The sequence below is a fragment of the Carassius gibelio genome, chromosome B13 (genome assembly GCF_023724105.1).
Source record: "Carassius gibelio isolate Cgi1373 ecotype wild population from Czech Republic chromosome B13, carGib1.2-hapl.c, whole genome shotgun sequence".
NCBI lineage: Eukaryota > Metazoa > Chordata > Actinopteri > Cypriniformes > Cyprinidae > Carassius > Carassius gibelio.
The window spans coordinates 13,351,075-13,368,134 of record NC_068408.1 but is presented as its reverse complement, the minus strand read 5'-3'; the positions used below and the strand labels follow the sequence as shown (position 1 = coordinate 13,368,134).

General features: G+C 39.1%; 1 protein-coding gene across 1 annotated transcript in view; it reads left to right on the top strand.

The window, feature by feature from the left end:
- The window catches only part of slc24a3 (solute carrier family 24 member 3), an 81,697-nt gene that overhangs the window by 4,602 nt on the left and 60,035 nt on the right, over positions 1-17,060 (top strand). Inside the window, exon 2 of the mRNA XM_052573280.1 lies at positions 14,773-14,901. Within this exon, the coding sequence (XP_052429240.1) occupies positions 14,773-14,901 (129 nt within the window). The remainder of the gene's footprint in view (positions 1-14,772; positions 14,902-17,060) is intronic.

Here is a 17,060-nt window from a genome sequence, read left to right as displayed (position 1 = left end):
ATATATATATATATATATATATATATATATATATATATATATATATATATATATATATATATATATAGTATACATATAATAAAAAATTAATAAATATTTTTTTTATGGTGGTTTCCTTTGAAAATACTGGTATGTCAAATACTATTTGTATCTACTGTCCAACCAAATTGTTTACCCCATGAATGGAACTGATGCTACCATAAATATATAATCAATTTTCTGACTGCAGTTACTTACACTGGCCATAACTTCTTACCTCTTAGCCCCGGATGAAAGCTCTAAAATGTACAGTAGTGTAGATAATGTCTCCATTCTATAGGTGACCAGGCTGCTTAATTGATTTTGCTTTCCAAGTATGGTTACTTCTTGTTGCTCTTAACTCTCTTTCTTCCTCTCTCTCTGTTCTGACCAGCTCATTTATCATCCACTCTGGCCCACACCTTGCCTCTATTTGGAGCAGAGCAGTTCATTATTTTAGCCAGTTTTACACCACGCTGGTCCACAAGCCTGACAGCAAGCTAGTCCCAGATGGATGACTTGAGATGGATCAGTGCCGTAATTGTAATTCTGTACTGCACAGACAAATTGAAGGTTTAGAATGTGTGTGAAATGTCAGAGGTCTATCAGTGTTCAGGTTACAGATTTGTGGCCATTGAAGCCCATGCACAGGTTATTAGGTGTCAATGTAACAAAGGAGTAAATTAAGTCTTCAAGGGATATTAGGTCCATATCTGTTATCATGTGTTTTTTTATTTATTGGTTATAGTCAGTATTTGATATATTTATCATCTGGTATCAGATATTTAATTTTTGAATGCTCCTTTCCACTTTTTTTTGGATCTCAGGTTACTTTTGCCATCATCTACTATAGCAAGATTTAACAGGGATAGTGCTGCATTACATGTATTGTAATGGTCAATGTGTTATCCTGTGGTAAAATGTTCTGTTAGCTTTCAAATATACTGACTTTGCGGATTAGCTTTCATTTGAGCTGATGCATGGAGCAAGTGCTGTTGTTGTCTGGTGCACCATTACCTACAAAAGCCATGCTTACACACCAAACCTGCCTCCCTTTGACAGCTAATCATTCACAATTCTCTTTGAAACATGGCTTTACGATTTAAAGCAGAGTCCCAGCTCTAAATATACGCCGCATAGGCTGACGTTTCTGCAGATTTTCTGAGATGTATTCACAATGAATAAAAATCATCCAGTCATCTGATCAAGTGTGAAGAGCAAATAATGGCTCATCTTTCAGTACATCACAGTTGGCAATTAAGCTCCCCGTTCAAACACTGATTACAAAAATCATCTCGACAGTCTAAATGTACAGCAAGATACTCGGTAAAGTAAATCAAGCTTAAAGAGGAGGCACTGCACATATTCTAAAACCTAAAATACATTTTTTAGCTTTCTCATTTTTAACATGGTAGATGAATGCATACTTTAGTTCCTGTTATTTCTCAGTAGTTTTTCGAAAACATTAAGTGTGCCCTACATATCCAAAAGTGTCCGTATATTACGGCATTAGAATGATGAAGTGGCATGTTATTGACTGTGCTGAGCTGTTCAAAGAAGTTAACATAAACCTTATGTCTGTGAGTGCCTCTTGAGCTGGACAGTTTGATTACTAAACATATAATCAGAATGAATAGAAATAAAGGTGGAGTTAAAGTTGTGCAAGGATGACAGAATAATTATCACAAGTGTGGTCAGCAGCAGTTTATATCATAATTGAGTCGTGACTGACATTAAAAAGTTCATAGAAAGATGATTTATTTAAAATGGGGCAGGATGTACTGTATTAAAATGAAGGAATTTACCATATAGATTTTTTTAACATTTCATTGTATTGGGTTTTACAGTTAATGTAAATGTCTCTTAATGTCCTGGAAGAAAATCAACGGTACATTTTCTGTTTACAGCGTACAGCCTGTAGTCAATCAAAATGGAATGCATGCTTAAATATTCTGTCTAGTGATTGCTTGTATAGCACTGGTAGCACTGTGTAATTGATGTTGAAGACAATTCCATGGTAGATTTACTGAATCCAGGAGTCTTAGATATTCTCTGTATGTTGAGCAACACTATGTCACATGATTTTATTTTTTATTTGTTTATTTTACTTTTGTAATGTGATGCATCTCCTATGAAAGGATATTTAGTGAGTAAAAATGTACAGCAGGACTTTTTGTGGTTGTGAATTGATTGTATTGTGAAAAGTCAATGTCACAAACCTGTACGCGAGTTTGCTAAAATAATGGCTAAATAGCTAGTTTGATTAGCATTATCCAATAACATTTGCAGCCTCGGTATCATTAGCAGAAAGAGATAGTCATTTCAGAGAAAGGGCAAGTTATTATTATAAAACATTTTTTTAAGTCATTATAAACTTTTTTTTATAAAATGTAATATTCTTAATTTAATTAAAGTTAAGAAAAAGGACCTTAAGTGTATTAATCACAAAGATCTTTTTCTAAGCATGATCTAAAATCCAATCAGCAACCTATTTTACTCATGTAATGTTTTCAGAAAGTAAATATCGTCGATTTTGATTTAATTTGGAGAGCTGGTCAATATCTTGAATAACCTGAGAGAAACAATCTCCCTAAACGTCCCTAATTAATACAGTGGTTTTATTTTAGGATAGCTGTCTATTTTGGAATACACAAGACAATTTAGTCAGGACAGAGGCAGCTGGAGCACATGACGAGGTGAAAAGGCAATGGAGAGAGAGAAACAGCAAAGGGTTTTCTACCTCCTCCGCATGCCTCTCCTGCAGATGCCCTCACATGTAGCGCAGGTCATTATTTCAGGGAGGAGGGGGTGCCCTACATACCTTTTTTCTCACTATATATATACTGTAGTATGCTCTAAATGTCCTCATTAGAAGTGTGATTTATGATGCCCCTACACTCCACCTTCTTTATGTTTGTGCTGCACTATAGGTGGCTCAGGCCCTGCATTGCATCTGTTTATGGTGTTTGCTAAAGCCAAAACCTCTCTGACCGAGTAAATCAAATGCAATGCACAGTTCAGCAGAACTCAGCAAGACCACTGAACATGTCCTAGAGAGACTCTGTCCAGCCACTGAGCGAGAGGACGGATTGCACACAGATGTTTGAAATATTTTAGACGTATGGAGATGAAAAGCAGCCACACATTGTAATGCAGCAAGGACAAGCACGTTATACGGGCACCGTGCAAATCGGGATGACCTGCCAGAAATATTACGCACTGAAAACAATATGTTCTCAAGTTCACTTTACAGAAACTAGTATGCTGATGTTTTTTTAGAGTGGAAGATACAGTATGAGGGTGGTAACCTTGCGTCTGATGGCCTGTGTGCAGCAGCTATTTGGTGCCGTGAGATAACTTATAGTCTTATAAAATGTTATATAATAATTTAATAGTTTTTTTCTCTCTCTCTCTCTTTTTTCTGGAAAACAAGACAGACCAATTAAATGTGTTTTCACCACATATTAGCAACCTATATTGCTTCCTATATAATGTGCTGCTTTTTATATCTCTCAAAATATTTTTCATGATAGTTGAACAAAGATTTGTCATTGGTATCAAAAAGTGTTGCTGTATTCTGAGTTCTAAGTGTTGTGAATGATGATACAGTTAAACCGCTCTGCTGTCCGCAATTAGCATGGAACCCCAGCACACGCTGTGAGTGCTAGCACATGCAGATAGCCTTTCACCTGCACTAAGAGGGGAAGAAGAACTTATTAGCTTTTTAATTGTCTGATTTGGATCAAACGTGAGCTGACTACCATGCAGTGTAGTGCAAATTACGAGTAAGGATATGAGTAGGTAGCTCATTACTTTTCACACAGGATTACTTTTCATTCAAATAAGCATTTCTACTCTGTAAAAAAAGACAAATATGCTTAAGATATTAAAATCCACTATGAAAGAATAATGAGTTCTAAGCCTTTAAGCTTTTGAACTGCTTTGCATTTATATAAGCCTTTGTTTGATATTCTGTCTGATTACATAAAGCCGCGGTTGAAACATATTTGAAGGTGATGTTGGTTTGTAATGTAACCTGCTGTGGAAGCGAGTACTGACAAGAGATATTTTGGTGGAGTTGGTGGTTTTTGTGATTTCCTGAGCTGTATGTGAGGATGGCCAAAACAAGCCATTACCCCAAAAGAACAATGTCTGAGTTGGATAAAACAGAAGAATCAGACACAGCTGTGATGTAGGAAGAGATTTTGTGGTCCAGTGCCACCAAGACAAATTTGGATGCTATTTTGTGTGACACAAATGCAACACTCGTTTTGTCTCAAAAATACAGTGAAATATGGTGCCAGCATTAGTAAGACTGCTTTTCATTATCAGGGACTGGGCATCTTGTTAAAATAAAAGAATGTGTCATCTGACTCTAACCCCAACAACAACCTTCAGTAAATTTCTAAAATGAAAAATGGTGTGTAAGAATAGGCCTGAAGAATGTATGAAGCTAGTGGTAAATATTTAATAAAAATATTTAAATGTGGGGATTAAAGATAAAATAGATGTGTCCCAAGTTGTGTACTTATGCAATATTCTATGATGTTTTGTAGTATAAATAGTAAGTGCACTTTCAATACTTGGATGATGCACTTATTGTGGAATATTGAACACTTCATGACGCAGCTTAAATTACATAGCGAAGGGGGAGTGGCTTTCAGTCTCTGATTATTAATGTCAAAATAACACTAAATAATTAATACACTACATGGTTGAGTGCATACGTGAATGCTTCATTTAGGATGCAGCTAATGACATGGTTAAATTAAATAGGAGAAATATGATGATACTGTGCAATCTGTCCTATGATTGACAACCTAATGTTGATTGGTGAAGTGATTACAGTATTTGTAAAAATGACATTTTAAACAATGAATCTGACTAATGCAGTTTGCATGAATGTGTAAAACTATTTTCAAATTATACTGTTTAATTGTTCAAAATTTTATAATTATTCTGGTTTTGGGTTAACTGACTCTAATTATACGTTAATGAGGGGTTGCGGCTAAATTAGTCAACCTTATTGCTCAACTTGACTAGTCAACCTTTTTTTTGCGATTCATTATGCATTTAGTATAATTTCATAGTCTCAAAGCTTCCTGACTGGCCCTCTAGACCTTTGAAGATTGATGGGTGGAGATGAGGCTCTTGTCCAGCTCTTCTGGCTGACAGCAGACATGAACAGCAGGAGCCTCACCGCCAGCAGTCACTAATGAGACTATTAATGGTCTGTCACATCCTTAAATGATCCATTACTGATACCCAATCACTGACTTTATATATAACCACCATAGATTTACTCCTGATAGTTTGTTTAATCATTTACCCAATAATCTGATCATTAACTATACTGTACAATTCTCAGACAGATCCATTCCCATTCTTTCCCTGAGACCCAATAATTTCAGCACTCAAGAAATCTCCTATGGAGTTTATTTTTTGTTTCTTTCTAGGTGTTTTTTTATATCATATACCCAAAAATATGACGATCCCCTTCAGAATTATTGCCTCCCTAAAATAAATAAATAAGTAAATTAATAAATGTATATCTTTTAAAATAAATAGTGTGATACCATAAAGACAATACGTTATAAAAAAAAGGAATGTTATTTATATATATATATATATATATATATATATATATATATATATATATATATATATATATATATATATATATATATATATAATTGTGAGTAATTATTTATATTACTATGTTTAAATATATCATATTTATTTATTTATTTTATTATTATTATTATTTATTTATTTTTACACTTTTTTTCTGCTGACACCCTAGTGGTCCCGGAAGGTCCCCGTTCCTCTTCCAAACAGATGTTTGTCTTCTGTTACATCACTAATGTAATACAGTGTTTCCACAACACCTTAAATTCTACCTTGCTTTTCTCTGTCTAACTTTGTTTGACTAGTACTGTCCCATATTCAAGTTTTTGCCTAATGAAGATAAACTAGGTAATTACGGTTTTGGCAGCGTGGAAGTATGCAGTGTTATATTTATCCATTTTGACAGTATGGGGTCGGATGTCTAAGGATACTCTGAAACTATAGGATAGAATTTCCCGGGTAGTTCCTCTTCGCAACAGCTGCTATCTGGGACAGTCTTCTGTGGGACAGGTCCTCAGGTGATGTGTTGCAGATGTGGCAAGGAAGAGCAATCTATTTTCTGTTTGACAGTGTGTAAAGAATATAGCAGAAGCATCTGCATTCTGCAAGCTTTTTTCATTGAAATAGCAATGTTAATGACAGGATTTCTATAGCATTACCAGCAAAATTGAAATAAATAAAACACCTTTTAAAGTTTAAATTAAATGTTATTTAATGAAGCTAAATAGTTTTGTCTTATATCCTTATGGTTAAAGGTGAAGCATGTGCTTCTCTACCACTTTTTTTTTTCTTCAGATAACATCATTGGTTCAACCAATGGTTTGAATTTGAGATAGGATAAACCTTTAAACCTTTTTTCTATTTTTGTGCAACTAGTTGCACAAATATTAAACTCTTCACCTTTAAGGTGACCAGTGTATGCTTGTGTGTGAAACTTCAATTAACTGGTCCTTAATTAGTGTGGTATTGCAGGTAAATAGCTTTTGATGTATGACAAATAACTAATGGAAGACTCTTGGGAATGATGATCAGTACTTTCTGTGGCTCTGTTTGGGCATATGCACCTAGAGGCCTTATTATTCATTACTAAGAAGTGACTAAAATACTACTGAGAAGTAAATAAGACCCTTTCCATTAATGATGCTGCCCATTACAGTATCATATTTGAGTAAATCTTTAATGAGCATTATTGTTGGGTGACAGTGCATCCAGTGACACTAAAGTCACCCTACTTTTGCATTAATTTACAGTTTATTTTGTAATTTGACCTCATTCAAGATAATTTTGCATCTGCAAATAGTGTCCCTTGAAATAGCACTGCAGTAAAAAGAGTAAAGTTGTATAATCTGTCTTAGTCATGTTTGCTCTCTGTGAAATCACTTGAGCATCAGGACAAGCACCTACGGCTCTTTCTTTGTAGAGAGAGGTCCTTTGCCATAATGCATCCTTGTCTTTCAGCTAAATTTGTATGCTGTTTTATGGTAAAGCACTGAGTATATAAGGCATGTTTATCTCTAGGGTCTGGGCATTTAACATCATACTAGAGGCCTTTTGCTTCATGACATGCACCATGTTGTCTTTGTAGATTATAACAAAGAGGGGATAAAGGACTTGGTTATTTAATATTTTCTATGTAATTTTTGGAAATGGTCGTTGACTTTTTCTTGTACATTTCATGATAAAGGTGATGGTGCAGACATGCAGTAGCGCATCTAAACCTTATTATTCATTAGACGTGTCTAAACTGCTTTTTCTACTTATGCTTGACTAAATATATATAGAGGAATAGAGACGGAGACAGATTGTATGCACAACAATTTCTAGCCACACATACACACATATATATCGCTTATATATGCATCTTATACTCATTGAGGCTGCATTTATTTGATTAAAAATACAGTAAAACCAGTAATATTGTGAAAAATAATTGCAATTAATAATATAACTTCCTGTTTCAATATATTTAGTTTTCAATTATAATGAAAACTATTTTTTTTTTAATTTTTTTTTTGATTATTTCTATATGCATAGAAAGTTCAAAAGAACAGAATTTATTTGGGAATATATGTATTTTGTTCAACATTATAAATTTATTTACTATATTTTTTATCTCAATATAAACATGAATAAATTCTTATATAATCATCTCAAACTTAAAAGTCATGAAAGTTGACTTTGGTCAAAAGGTGTGTGAACCTTTATTGTTACATAAGTATTTTTATACCACATGTGCATTTTCAATCTCAGTGAGGGACTGTCTCTTTAATGGGGTGTCTCGCAGAGGTGCCTTGGGCTCTCTGGTGCAGCTGCATGCTGAGACTTTCACATTCATTACTTAGAAATGCCTAAAATACTTCTGCGGAGTATCTCAGACCCTCCTGTGTTAATATAAATGTTTAAGGAGGATTATAGTTATTCACATGCAATGACACTTAATGTAAAATGTAAAAGCAATGTTCTTTTTTTTTAAGAGATAGAAATTCTGTCTCTTAAAAAAAAGAACATTGCTTTTACATTTTACATGAAGTAAGTGCATATATCATCAGAATATTCTTCAAAATATTTTTTATTCTCTGCACGTGTACTCATGTGTTTCGATTAGCCATCTCCATCTGAGCGTGAATGTCGTCACTGTTCTCCTCTGGTCTCTGCGGTTACGTCACATCTCCATAGTAACTTCTTGCCTCCTCCTGCGTGTGTGTTTGCCGTGTGCATTCTGGCTCGCTGCACAGGTAATGCCATTTCTGTGCAGCATGTCAGAGAGAAACACAATATCTCCAGTGAAGCTGGCACAATGAGGCAGAGCTTTGCTCACTCTAACGGAGCTGCTATTTCCTCTTTATCATGCGTTTGAGGATATAGCCTACATGGTAAATTATTTAGCCAATTAGTTGCGTTTTAGCCTTGTAGAGTGAATAATAAAGACTCAGAGAGAATTCACTAAACAGTTAGGGTACTTTTGTCACGGGAGGTGTTTCAGGAACGAGAAGAGAGAACCATGTGCAGGTATGTATCTTTATTTATAGGGCAAATCCAAAAGAATAAACAGTCCAGGCCGGGTCAAAACCATGAGATCCAAACACAAAAACACACGGGAAAACAGACCCAGGAAAGTACATCCAAACGACATTCAACAAGGACTCCGTAACACAGATTAAGACAGACTGGGTATTTATACACAGAAGGATAATAGGGAAACAGGAGACAGGTGGGGAAACAATCAATTACACAACAAGGAGGAAGGTGACCAAATAAGGGAAAGTGAGACCTCTAGTGGACACCCAGTGATACACAGACCAGACGCACTGTGACATAACCCCCCCTCTACGGAGCGGCTCCCAGACGCTCCAAGACAAGACAACACAGAGACCAGGAGGGAGGTGGACAGGTGGAGGCTCAGGGGGAGGGACGGAGGGCCGGAAAAGGAAAACATGGGAAACAACATCAGAAATGTAAACATAAAACAGGGATACCAGGAGGGAGGAGGACCGGAGGAGGTTCAGGGGGAGGGAAGGAGGGCCAGACAAACTAAAGGGAACAGACAGAAACATAACAGAACTCAAAAAACACAAAACAGAAGTCCATGAAGGACATGTTGAGGCGTCCACCAGGGCGGAGCAGATGACCACCACAGCCGTGTGGTCAAGGCCAGAGCCCTCCAGGGCGGAGCGGAAGACCACCACGACCTTGTGGTCAAAGTCAGAGTCCCCCAGGGCAGAGCGGACGACCACCACAGCCGTGTGGTCACTGCCAGAGTCCCCCAGGGCGGAGCGGACGACCACCACGTCCTCATGGTCACCGCCAGAGTCCCCCAGGGCGGAGCGGACGACCACCACGTCCTCGTGGTCACCGCCAGAGTCCCCCAGGGCGGAGCGGAAGACCGCCACGGCCTTGTGGTCACCGCCAGAGCCCCCCAGGGCGGAGCGGACGACCACCACGTCCTTGTGGTCAATGTCGGAGTCCCCCAGGGCGGAGCAGCCGGCCACCCAGTGACTTAACTTGGCTCTGGAGGGTAACCGGTGACTGACCCTGGCTCTGGAGGGTCATCGGTGACTGGTCCGGGCTCTGGAACTGTCTCGGGCACCGCCTCGGTCAAGGCATCGGGCACCGCCTCGGTCAAGACATCGGGAGCGACCTCGGACACTGCATCGGGATTGGCGTCAAGCACCGCCTTGGTAACGGCCTCGGGAGCAGTCTCGGGCACCGCATCGGACTTGGCCTCGGGCACCGCCTCGGCCTCTGGAACCGCCTCGGGCACTGCCTCAACATCGGGCACTGCCTCGGCCTCCGGAACCGCATCGGTCACCGCCTCAGCCTCCAGAACAGCATCGAGCACCACATCGGGAACGACCTCGAGCACCACATCGGGAACGACCTCGGGCACCGCCTCGGGAACTGCATCGGGCACCGCCTCGGGAACTGCATCGAGCACCGCCTCGGGAACGACCTCGGCCTCGGGAACAGCATCGGGCACAGCCTCGGGAACAGCATCGGGCACCGCCTCGGGAACTGCATCGGGCACCGCCTCGGCCTCTCGAACAGCCTCGGCCACCTCCTCGGGAACAGCCTCAGCCTCGGGAACAGCCTCGGCCTCGGGAACAGCCTCGGCCTCGGGAACAGCATCGGGCACCGCCCCGACCTCCAGAACAGCGTCGGGTTTCGCTTCGACCTCTGGAACAGCATCGGGCCTCGCCTCGCCCTCTGGAACAGCATCGGGCACCGCCCCGACCTCCAGAACAGCGTCGGGTTTCGCTTCGACCTCTGGAACAGCATTGGGCACCGCCTCGGCCTCCGGAACAGCATCGGTCACCGCCTCGGCCTCCAAAACCATATCGGCCACGACCTCGGACACCGCCTCGGTATCGGACACCACCTCGACCTCCAGAACAGCATTGGGCACGGCCTCGGCATCGGGCCCCACTTCGACCTCCAGAACAGCATCGGGCACCGCCTCGACCTCTGGAACAGCATTGGGCACCGCCTCGGCGTCTGGAACAGCATCGGGCACCGCCTCGGGAACGGAAACGGTCCGCTCGGGAACGTTCTCCAGGCCTTGAGGTATGGTCGACGCCTGTCTCCTCGTCCTCCGCCCTCTATGACGGCGAGTCGGTGGCACCTGTACTGGCGACTCAGGCGTTGAATCAGCCATCTTGTGCTGTGGCTCTGGGCTGGCGGCCGTCTTGTGCTGTGGCTCTAAACTGGTGGCCATCTTGGTCTGTGGCTCTAAGCTGGCGGCCATCGTGTGCTGTGGCGCTGGGCTGGTGGCCATCTTGTGCTGTGGCTCTGGGCTGGCGGCCATCTTGTGCTGTGGCGCTGGCTCAGCGGCCATCTTGAGCTGTGGCGCTGGGTTAACGGCCATCTTGTGCTGAAGCGCTGGCTCAGCAGCCATGACGTGAACAGTCTTGGGAACTTCTAGTATTCTCGATAGCATCTCGAAGTAGTCGAGAAGGGTATCAGCGGCCTTCTTGGGCGTTGGTGTTGAGCTGCCAGCCATCTTGCCCTGTGGGGTGAGGATGGCTTCCATCTGGCCTCGTGGTGCGGGGTTGGTGGTTACGCACCACAGCGGCGCTGGGTCGGTGGCCATCTTGCGCCGTGCTTCCTCTCGCCCACCTCCTCCTCGACGACCTCCCCTGGTTCCGCGGAAAACCACCAGGCGAGTTCCTTCAAAACCGCCTCTGTCCCGCTCTGTGACTGGGGATGAGGCATGGGCAGACATACCTGCTGGTTCTCTTGGTGACGGAGTCCTTCTGTCACGGGAGGCGTTTCAGGAACGAGAAGAGAGAACCATGTGCAGGTATGTATCTTTATTTATAGGGCAAATCCAAAAGAATAAACAGTCCAGGCCGGGTCAAAACCATGAGATGCAAACACAAAAACACACGGGAAAACAGACCCAGGAAAGTACATCCAAACGACATTCAACAAGGACTCCGTAACACAGATTAAGACAGACTGGGTATTTATACACAGAAGGATAATAGGGAAACAGGAGACAGGTGGGGAAACAATCAATTACACAACAAGGAGGAAGGTGACCAAATAAGGGAAAGTGAGACCTCTAGTGGACACCCAGTGATACACAGACCAGACGCACTGTGACAACTTTGCTGTGCAATAACAAAACATTCCTTAGCCTGTTTACTAACCAACCATAGTCAATTTTAACATATTTAACATTTAACCATTGGCGTTCTTTTCTGAACCTTATTCCAAAACTCAATTCTATTTGCTTTCTGAAATTAGCATTGAATTTAATTTAAAAGAGATGATGATTTTCAATTGATCATGTCAGTAGGTATTATTAGAATCAAATGATGTACAAATGATGAAGATGTATAAGCACACTATTCAGAATTATACATTACAGCATTTAGGTTCATTTATGGTACCATTTTATTGCCGATTTATAATACTGAAACAATCTGTTTTTCCCCATTCAGTTTGATAGGCAATCAACTTCCCAGTTAAAGACCATGTATTTTGCAAGATTTATTCATATTACTAGAAATAGGAAAAAGTGTGCAATATATCAGAATAAGTCCCGTCTCCTAAAAAAAAGAGGCAGTCGCCAACTGGTAAAGTCATTGCGTCCCTGCAGCTGCTGTTGGAAACTCCAGTTCCCATAGAAACAGTCAGTGTCCTGAGACACATGCTTGGGATTGTACATGCGCATTGGCTGGACCAACTTGAAATATGCATTTGAGCATATAATTAAAATTTAAGGAATAGTTAATGCCAATATTGTAGATGGTTCAAAATACATAATTTGAACGTGAATTTGAAAAGTTTTTGAGATTTTGGTAATTCCCTATAGAGGTGGGAGTTAGACTTGCATGCCAGAAAGAGCTGCCCAGAGGCATTGCAAATATGGCCATTTAAATGACTTTCCTCGAGAGGGACTTTTACTGAAAGCCACAAAAGAACTTTGGCCAAATTAGTCGGCTGCACCCTCTAAAACCCAACACTCAGAACTGGCCTGCAAAATTTAGAATTGCAGCATGCAAAATTGCATTTAGCATAGATTTTGTGAGCACATTTTTGCTGCTATCTAATTTACATAATTCCTTTAGTGAATCGGGTATTAAAACAACAGAGACAGCATATTCAAATAAGCGGCATGATAAATTCCCCTTTTGAAAGACGGAGGGATCATATACCGATGAAGCATCTGTGTGGCTCGGTTTCATGCTTCGCTCGCTAGTCTCTCATGTCCTGGACAGATCCCTGCTGTCTCTTTACTATAAAGAAGATGCTAAGGTGTCACATTTGCCAAAAGTGTCACAACCGTCTTCACTTCACTACATGATTCTTGTGACATCTCAGGGGGTGATGAATTATTAAACAGTTTTTACTAGGAATGTCAGTGTCTGGATCGGTTTGAACTTTTTTGTCTTTTTGTTGATAAAGACAAACTCAAGTTTCCTATCAGTACCTAAGAGGAACAGGGTGTTCTGACACTCTTCTTACAACCGTATCCTAGTTCTGTATCACTGTTCACATCACATCACAATGTCAAAATGCGTCACATCATTGCGTAACATCATAATGCACCCCACAGCCCCGAAGCCCCATGAGTGCTGTTTTTTGATAAATATAGAGGTTTTATTTATAGCGACTGGAGCGGTAAATGAAAGGAGTTGCGCAGGAAGACGGTAGAGTGGAGTGGAGTAAGGGCAGAGACGCTTGAGGACAGTGTGACCCAGATGACAGCGCTGCCAGAATAATCACCCCCTCCCAGACCAGACAAACTCAGGCCGAGACGCTGCTGCAGGAGCATTCGCCATGTGATGTCACTTTTATTACGCCTCTGCTTCACTCCGCACCACAGACGGTCCTCATGAATATTCGCCAGCTGACTTCCGGGGCTCTACAGCTCACAGTAATACAAATGAGAAGTGGAGCCTATGAGAGTTTTAACAGTATGTAACACATTCTGGCTCACTGTGTCCCTGTGAATGCAGTGTGAATAGGAGATATCACACATTAATACTGGGCTGGACTGGTCAAACCTGCCCAAAACAACACTGTGATGAGCCCAACTTAGAGCCGTGAGTGTGAGACTCAGCTGTGTTGAGGATTTTTAGTTTGTATAATAACACTGGATAATAATAGATTGGGGAAAAAGTCTGTAATTCTAACTTTGACATTCAAGGCCCTTGCATTTCTATTTACCATCGGTCATTTTTATAAGTTCCAAATAATTGTAATAGTTGTAAATGACTGTCACACTCACATGACATGCTGTCTCTGTCTTTTCCATGTGAATATGTGCATTATGTATTTGTGCTGTCCAAATTACATTCAATATACAATCTGATCTGCATTCTCTTTTATAAAGCAGTTATTTGCTTTAGATTTAAGTGAAAATGCTCAGCATTTGATATCACTTAGCATTTGCAATATGTTTATCCTCAGTAAATGCAGTGATTTGATCAAAAGTGACAGAAAAGATTTTACATTACTACAAAAAGTAATCTTTCTATTTTTTTCTATTAATAAAAGAAATATGAAATGGTTCCATAAATAAAAATAAATAAATACTCAAGAATCACAACTCTTTTCAACATTAATTATGAAATTAATGCATTTTATAAGAAATGTTTCTTGAACAGCATGTTAGTATTATTTCTGAAGGTTCATGCGACATTGACTGGAGTAATGGCTTTGCCATCACTGAAATAAAATGCATTTTAAAATATATATTAAAATAAAGACCAGCTATTTTAAACTTAAGAATATTTCAAAATATGGTATGACTGGATTTTTTTTTATCTAATAAATGCATGAGAATACAAGTCTTCTTTCAAAAACATCAAATCAACTCTTACCAAGCCTGAACAGTAGGCTAGTGTAAATAATATTAGCAGAAAAAGAGTAGTTTAATAGAAAGTACATTTCTAGACAACACTTTACACATATTTGTCATATCATATTCATGCCATATCACATATTTATCATAAATTGTGCACTTTTTATGTTTTGTAAGTGGGTCCCTTGTATGAGGATTGCAATATTTAAGAGTTTGTGTCAAATTTGTCAATTGGTCATATCTTTTCTAACCTAAATACGTAGATAAATCTAGCTGCGGTTAGTGACAATAATTTTTTTCTATGTGTTTTACAGGTTATGGCATCTCCAGTCTCTCAGATGAAGATAGTGAGAGGTGGGAAAGCCGCAGGCTGCTGCAGGACTCTGACATTGACAGCAACTTCACTCAGGAAGCGCCGGTTGAAAAGAACTGCACACCACCTGGTAAGAGGTTTAGCACCCCACACATAAAGAAAACCTAACACAGTCTACCAGCTCTTTTGGTTCAATAGCACAGATAAAACAGGAAAATTATAGTTTTTCTAAGGAACTTAGCATGCCAGATGACTAATGTCACAATGGATGCAACACCTCAATATGATTAAGGAAGAAGTCAGCAAGAAGTTTCATTTCTGAAAATCAGTTCTGATAGTAGAATGTTCATATTGGAGCATGTATTGGATTCTATGAACCTTAAGATCATGTGATGTTTTCTAAAATGAAATATTGTCATGTCTTTTATTTGTTCTCCTCTGTTTTATGAGTCCACAGAGGTATTAGTCCTGTATCAGGACTATCAGTAAGTCAGACACTAACCCTTGTGTTGCTTATGAGTGAATAATCTCACCGACACAGACTTTGCTATTGTTTCTCTTGGGGCTCACTGGCTCGAGAACATAATTTGTGTTTTAAACCATAGAGACCCATGAGCTGTGACCAATTCAGTGGTTAACAGTGGGTTTCTGGCCAAGGTGAAGACCAGACACGTCACCTATAATGAAGACATTAAAGTTTATAAATGTATTACTACTGTGAGAAAAGTCAACTCTTTTAGCTGCTATTGTTGAGTTTGATTTGAGATTTGGTTAATGACTGTATAAGATCCCATGGTAAACACTTTCACACCCACTTTTAATTTCTGACAGAATTAGTATAAACAATTTGACGTTTCTAATCTGTTCCTCATTATTTTCCTCATTGTTATTCATTGTTTATTTGCATGGTTTATTGTATGATCTTCTGTGTAATTCGATGCACTAGGCTACATTGTGCTCCACACTCTTTGACAATGTGAAGAGGCCAATTAAAACGGGTCTGAGGGAGAGGCGAGGATGAACAAAGGGGTCATCGATACTCTGCGGGTCTATTGATTGACCGTCTCCCTCTTCTTTTGAAGCTCTCCTCTTTCCCCCTGCAATGCATTTACCGTAGATGGGATCAACTACAGCACACTGTTAGTATCTGATTCCACTTCACTGCTCAGTTTGCTTGTTGCTCAGGAACTTCATACATTTTCTTATAGCCGGGCTATATGTTTTTAGTGGCACCAAAAATATTTGGACAGTGTTGCCATATTTAAAAATGTATAAATTCCTTTTTATTATATAACAAAATGTTACTGTTGTCAAACGATTAATTGTGTTTAATCGCATCCAAAATAAAAGTTTTTGTTTACATAATATATGAGTGTGTACTGTGTATATTTACTATGTATATATAAATACAAACACATGCATTTATATATTTTAGAAAAATATTTTGTTTACATATGAAATATATTTATATAAATTATAATATTTATATAAATGTATACACATGTAAATATTTTCTAAATATATACTGTATGTGTGTGTATTTAAATGTACATAATAAACAAACAGTACACATACATATATTATATAAAAACTTTTATTTTGGATGCGATTAATCGTGATTAATCGTTTGACAGCACTACAAAAAAAAATATACATATATATACACACACAGGCATGCATTCATTCATTCATTCATTCATTCATAAAAAAATATATATATATATATATAGAGAGAGAGAGAGAGAGAGAGAGCATGGAACGTAACGGCAAAATCAGGAAATTTACTGTAAAACTAAAAACAAAATTAATTAATATAAAATTGAAATGTAAAATAAAAAGAAATAGAATAATATATTTGGAGTTGGTAAGACTATTTTACTGTATTTGAAAGAAGGTCCTTATGCTCATAAAGCCTGCATTTATTGATAATCAAAAATACAGTAAAAATAATAAGGTATGTTAATGCAGTAATGCTGTGAACATTTTTTACAATTTAAAATTCTTTAAATTGTAATTTAATACTTTCTTAAAATCAGTCAGTAATGAAATAATAAAAGTATTAATTCTTTAGAAAACAACTTGCTGACCTCAAACATTTTAATGTTATCGTAAATTCAAAATAAGACAAACATTGGATAAGTAATGCAAAAATGGCTCAAAAAGTTAATTGTTGAAACAATTTGATTGTATGTTTGCAGAAGCCACATAGTTTGAAATTTTGGTTTTTAAATGCAGTGAAATAATGCATATATGTTTTAAATAAGGCTTCAGTGTCCATATACTTTGGGG